We start from the raw sequence: 6,415 nt of genomic DNA, 5'->3' as shown, positions 1-6,415 counted from the left end.
TTAATTTCGTATAATTAGGTAAAAATTCTAAACATATATATTAATAACGGAAATAACGTACACTCTCTATATTCATAAAAGTTAAAATTCATAAAATACATTCTTGATTTAATTGTAAATATTTATAGTTCAGAAGCGTCAAAAACTTTTAAATAAGATTTTGACACAATTTAATTAGTTTAAAATAAGCGTAAAATTGGGTATATAAATATTTCTGCATTTTAATAATTTCATTACTAATTTTATTTTTATTAATTTTTATTATTTATTTCTTTTTGACTTAAGAAAACTATGTTTGCGCAAAGTTTATGTTAAAAACAATATTAAAGTGCAGGCAAGCAGTTAGTGTTAATTAGATAATTTTTTTATTCGAATTCATACTAAACAAGGATTATTGCAGAACAAAAATTATACTTATTTTGTCTAATCGAAACAAATATTTAGTTCTGATTTTAAACAAATTTATATCGAAAGAGTTTTCAAAATAGAATTTGAAAATTGAATTTAATCCAGATTTTTCAGCTTCAAACCCCTCCTTCAAAAATTTATTAATTTCCCTCTGTTTCAAAAATTTGTCCTAAACAAATTTAGACAATTCAAAACAGCTTACTTTTTTTATTGCGTGAAAATAAAGCTTTATAAACTAAAAAATAATTTTGTTTAAAAAAAAAAGAACTCCTAGTATTTTCAATTGAGCCTAAATGAGCATAAGATTTATAAAATTGTTTACTTCAAAAATTCTTTTAGAACTCCTTGCTTTTAAAATTTAAACTTCAAAGAAAAATAGCAAAACTTAGGGGAAAAAACTCAAATTTACATTCTTAGGAATTTTTCAAAAGAAACACTCTTAAGTAATATATCATTTAATTGTTATTTTACTGTATGCAATCAAAATAAGTTGAAAATTATGAAATGACGCACTGAGAAAATTTATTAACTTTGTTTTCACCTAATTTAATTAAAAAAACAAAAACTTTATCCAAACTAATAAGACCAACCTCATGAAAGCATTTAGTCCCTTGCATCAGCAAGAATACAGCTGTCAATCTCACGGCCGACAGGGTGGGAGTTCAAATAGCAGGATACAATGTGTCAACACCTTCATTACGAAAAATTCCCCAAGTACAATACTCTCTCATTAGAGAATTAAATACAGAATAGATCAGGATAAAAAAATTTTTTTTATCGAAAACATTTTTTCTAAAGGATTTTTTTAAAACAAAAACTATAGTATTTCTATCGATCACGATAGATGGCACCACTAAATATAGACATTTCGTACACAAACAGTCCAAATTTTGAAGTTGGTACTACTACAAAATTATACTGCAGTTTACAAACTGCAGTACTTTTGCAGTGTTTCGACTTTTGTAGCGGATTTGGGGCCAAATCACCACTTTCTTAAAACTGCATATTTTTTTGTAGTGCTGAAATCTTAGATACTTGTGGTTTTCTGAGCAAAAATATATTTTCCATCATGAAGCAAATTACTAAAAAGAAAATATTTATTAGAATTTCTCAGAAATCAAAATTGCAATTGAAGAAATTTTTGTAACCGTTCTGATAGATCAAAAGAACATATTTTAGTTTAGAAAAGCGGATGCTATTGAAGAGATTTTGGAAATTGAAAGTCGCCTTAGAACTAGTTTTATATTATTTAATAAATTCTGAAATTTATTCATTATTAGTGATAATCTGAGGAAAACCTTCTTATTTAATATTTTTAATAGTTATATTCAAGCAGCTAAAGAAAATAGTGCCAGGTTTAGTTTAGTAAGTCTTAAGTCCACATGTGATTATTCTGACTTGACTTTAATAGGAGTATTATAAAACTTTGTACTGATAAAGTACGGCAATTGCGTATTATTAATATTAATTTTTAACCGGCTATGAATTCTAATTTTTCAAATGATAAACTTTTTAGTCACATTACTAAGCTTAAAATTTTCACTTATGATTGCATATATATATATATATATATATATATATAAATACAAGAAAACACGAAGAAATTAAAAAAAAAAACAAGTTTCATTTATTGCACTTAAGCTGCAAGTAAACAGAACTCATTAGATAAGTTCAAAATGNTATATATATATATAAAATTCATGCACACAATTTTTTATCAAAATATTGTCTCTTTTATAAATCAATGTTGAAAAATTAGTAATAATTGTATTTGCAAGTATTTACATTAATATTTTCATGATATCAGTTTCCCATAACATTTAAAAAAAAATCAAATTTGTTTTTTTCTAACAAAAACAAAAAATAGAGGTGTTATTCAGATTAGACTAATGATAAAGGATAATTATTAATTATCAAAGGCAAATGGTGTGGAAGCAAAATATTAGGAGAGCTATTACAATAGAATTGAGAGCTGATAGTTTATAAGTTTTTATATTTCAACATTCATTTAAAAATTAACATTAATTTTAATACATCGGAACGCATGCTTACTTGTTCTTTCACTGTAACTTGAATAAATACCCAGATTTCTTTCATCAGAAATATTACTTTTAGAAATTTCAAAATTTTCAGGAACTTTCCACATGTGAGATTCTGTGATAGAAATAATAAAAAACAAAAGAAACACAACGCATAAAATACCAAGAGATTGGTCTCTCATGTTAGTCTTAAAAGTTTAAATGCTATTTCTAACACAAATAAAAACAATTAGCAGTTATTTTTCGCATGCTAATATAGAAAAAATATTTTAGAATATATAATATAGAATAAAGCGTGATGCAAAAACTTTCTCCAATAACGCTGATTTTGCAGAAACTAAATGATAACATCAAACCGTTAGAATGATTTTAATTGTTTTGTTATCAAAATTAAGTTCCCTTTCCAAACGCATTGTTTTTATCTGTATACATATCATTGTCTAAAAGATTTTAATCAATAAAAAATGCATTATCGAGTTTCCATTAAGTTTGCTTAATTGTATTGTCTAGAAAAAGTTTCTTAACTTAAACCGGTACTATTTATTAAATTAAATTTAATATTCGTTTAAAAAATAATTATTTAATTTTTTTTTATTTTTGAACACATAAACAATTTGAAATTTATAACTTTGATTTCAGGTGAATATTTGAAACAAAGTGGAAGTTTCTTACATCGCATTGCGTTAGAAAAGTCATTCATAAGAAAAAAACGCTAAATTTGGTTATTAAAGTCAAACATTGTAGTTAATGACTGCACTGTCACAAATTGCAACTTGAAAAGCTATTCATTCATTAAAGACTAGTTCATTCATTAATTCACCCATGTACTGCTTCGATGATAGACCAAATTTTTTAATTTCTTGATTCGCCCATACTTCAATGAGGATTACTTCCCACCGCGGAATATTTGTCGCCAAGATTTGTACCCATAGTGTTTAAAAATGTGATTTTTAAGAAACAATTTCCTTAAAAAAATAGACTCTCTGTTTCTGTTGTAACAATTAACAAATCGCTTAATTTAGGACAACCTTTTTATTATTTTAGTGAGAGAAATTTTAAAAATTATTGTTAGAAATGAAGACCTAAATTTCATTAATTAATTAGAATTATGAGTTTTTTTTACCAGAAGTGTCATTGCCCTACAGTACGGTAATTTTAACATTATTCGTTTCTCCGTGTATATTTGGCGAAGTTTTTCTCAAATTGCGTTTCCTTATTTAACGCCAAAACACGCTGACTATACCGGTCAAAAGTTCGTTTAATTCATTAAGTAGCTTAAGTACTCACCGCCAAACTACATTTTAAATTAGTCATTGATCATTTAGTTGTTAAAATGAAAAAAATGACTTTAATTTTGTTCTTCTGCATTTTTACAAGTAATTTTTTGCAAAGCAAACATTTTATCAAAAGTAAACTTCTTATATAGCATAATAACCCCTATAACAAATAGCAGAAGAGTAGCTTGAAAAAAATGAGGTCAATAAATAATGGAATTCGAAAGCAAAAAATATGATCAAACTATATAATTAGTTAACATTAATTTTGCACACAATAAATACTTTAGGTAAGTAATATTAACTTTAAGTGCTCTAAAAAAGTAGTACACATATAAAAATATAACGAATTGCCGGAAATATGTACCTAATATATTACTCGGTGCTAAGTTAACGATGAATATTTATTTCGTTTCTTTTTGAATATTTTGCCTCAAATTCAGTTACATATATTGTTAATTGTGTGTGATAAATTCTCTAACTGCGTTAGATTCAAGTATTCAAATATTCATCAATGTTCTACAAAATTACTTTAAGGAGCTCGTAATTGTGATTAATAAAAACAGTTTATTTTCATCATGGTGGCAAATTTATTTGTGTGCCGAGAAATAATTACATAAATTCCGATGCTTTCAGATTTTGTGACTGATTAATGTTATTATTTTATGAAAACTTTTTATAAAAAAAGTAATTTTATGAATCTTTGATTTTTTTAAAATTTGGCCATATCTTACTTGGATTTTAAGTCTGCTTTTATGTATTTAAAAACACAAAGAGAACTGAAAGTATTGCTCGTGAATATTAGCGTGAACTATAACTATCAACTATATAAGTATAAACTCTTTACTTTAAATAACCTTAAGTGACATCAATATCACTATTTTGAGTGTTCAACATTAAGTTACATTTTGTTTTGATGCATTATAGCATTTAGAAACTTAAAATAAAGAAAATATACGGAAAAATTTAAGGATTAAAAAAATTATAATCTATTGTTAGTTTCTGTTCTATCAACTGTTAAAACTGTAATTTAAAGAACGATGTTAGCCACACTGTATGCTGCATAAATATAACTGTATCACAGACATATAATACACAAAAAGGGTCATTTTTATTTATAAACTTTACGGGAGTTATTTTATCTCTGAAGTTTTCACTTATTTGATATTTATTTCAGGTTTAAGTGCTTTTTGTGATTTTCTTAACTTCATGTTTTGAATAAAAACTTTTTATCCATTATTTTTGAAAACTCTGTCTCTCGCTCTCGACTTCTTGTCAAAAGTAACAAAAATCAGTAAATATAATACAAAAAACATAGAAACTGAGAGTTTAGATGTTGTTAGGTATAAATCCTAACGTTTCTATCGAAATTTTTAAAAAAACTCAAGAGAAATCAAAAATATTTCAAATTTGAACTGTTATAAAATATATGGTTATCGTCATTGATTGTTAACAAAAAAGTGTCTTCTTATACATTACTCCTTTCTGTTGCGCATATTCTGTATTCCTAAACATAAATATATTCCTAAATATAATTTTTTTTTTCAAGTACATTTGATTATTTTCTCATCTTTTCTCAGAATCACTTTGATACGATTAATATCCTAACAAATTGTTTGCATAAAATAATTATAACATTATATTTATTTTAAAAAATCATTTTTTAAAGACTTTTAAGGAAAACATCCATGAATGAGAAGCAGCAAAGGTATTTGATATTCAAAGCCGAGTTAACCCAGTTACTTGTGGTTATATAAAAGAAGATGTTATTTTTAATATGTATTTCGAAATGACACGAGTCAATGTTTTTTTTCACAAAGTTCAAGTTTCTTATTAGCAGAATTAACCTAGTTATTTGGGGTTATATAAAAAAAAAGATGTTATTTTTAATATGTATTTCGAAATGACACGAGTCAATGTTTTTTTTAACAAAGTTCAAGTCTCTTATTTTTCTTGAAACAGTTTTGTAAAGTATATTTTTGAATGGCACAATTGATTTCTAAAATCTTTTATCAAATATTTTCCAATAATGTTATCTACGTAAGATAAATTTTTCAAAACTGCAGGTGAAAATGTTTTATTTCCACATATTTTAATGGTTTGCGCCTGTATTTTTTTTATAACAACAAACTCTTCTATTGTTTATTCCTTTGTGTGAACGGAAGTCTTATCTACGTTTCTTGTTTATTTATTTACTTATTTTTTTGCTCTTTTCTTTTTCGTTATTTTGTTCCTTTACTTACCTCTTATATTACACCAGAACAGCAGAAGATTTTTTGACATTTAACTGAACACTAAAAAATTTATTACCTTAATGAACTCAATAAACATAAATTTCATTTTTACTTAGCAGCTATGAAATTCTAACTCTTTAATATTTTTTTAAACATTTACCTGTCTAACTAAACAGTAATGATTTAACTTGTTTATCGCGAATAGTTTGATATAATTGTGATTTTATTTTATTAAAAATAAAATCAAATCACAATTATATTAAACATCATATTATTAAAAATCAAATCACAATTATTTTATTAAAAATAAAATCGATAAAATTTTAAGCAAAAGTGTTTTAAGCGAAAAACAAACTCTTATATTGTTTATTCCTTTGTGTGAACGGAAGTCTTATCTAAGTTTCTTGTTTTTTTTCCTTTCTTTTTTTTCGCTCTTTTCTTTTTCGTTATTTTGTTCTTT

The 6,415-nt window shown here is 25.1% G+C and overlaps 1 protein-coding gene across 1 annotated transcript in view; it reads right to left on the bottom strand.

The window, feature by feature from the left end:
- Positions 1-2,753, bottom strand: part of LOC107456715 (fibropellin-1-like) — a 73,927-nt gene extending 71,174 nt beyond the window's left edge. Inside the window, exon 1 of the mRNA XM_071188499.1 lies at positions 2,461-2,753. Coding sequence (XP_071044600.1) covers positions 2,461-2,629 — 169 coding nt within the window. The 5' untranslated portion in view covers positions 2,630-2,753. The remainder of the gene's footprint in view (positions 1-2,460) is intronic.
- Positions 2,754-6,415: the final 3,662 nt, after the last annotated feature.

This window comes from Parasteatoda tepidariorum, unplaced genomic scaffold (assembly GCF_043381705.1).
Source record: "Parasteatoda tepidariorum isolate YZ-2023 unplaced genomic scaffold, CAS_Ptep_4.0 HiC_scaffold_13, whole genome shotgun sequence".
NCBI lineage: Eukaryota > Metazoa > Arthropoda > Arachnida > Araneae > Theridiidae > Parasteatoda > Parasteatoda tepidariorum.
Note: the sequence above shows the minus strand (reverse complement) of the source record. Positions and strands in the feature narration are given on the sequence as shown.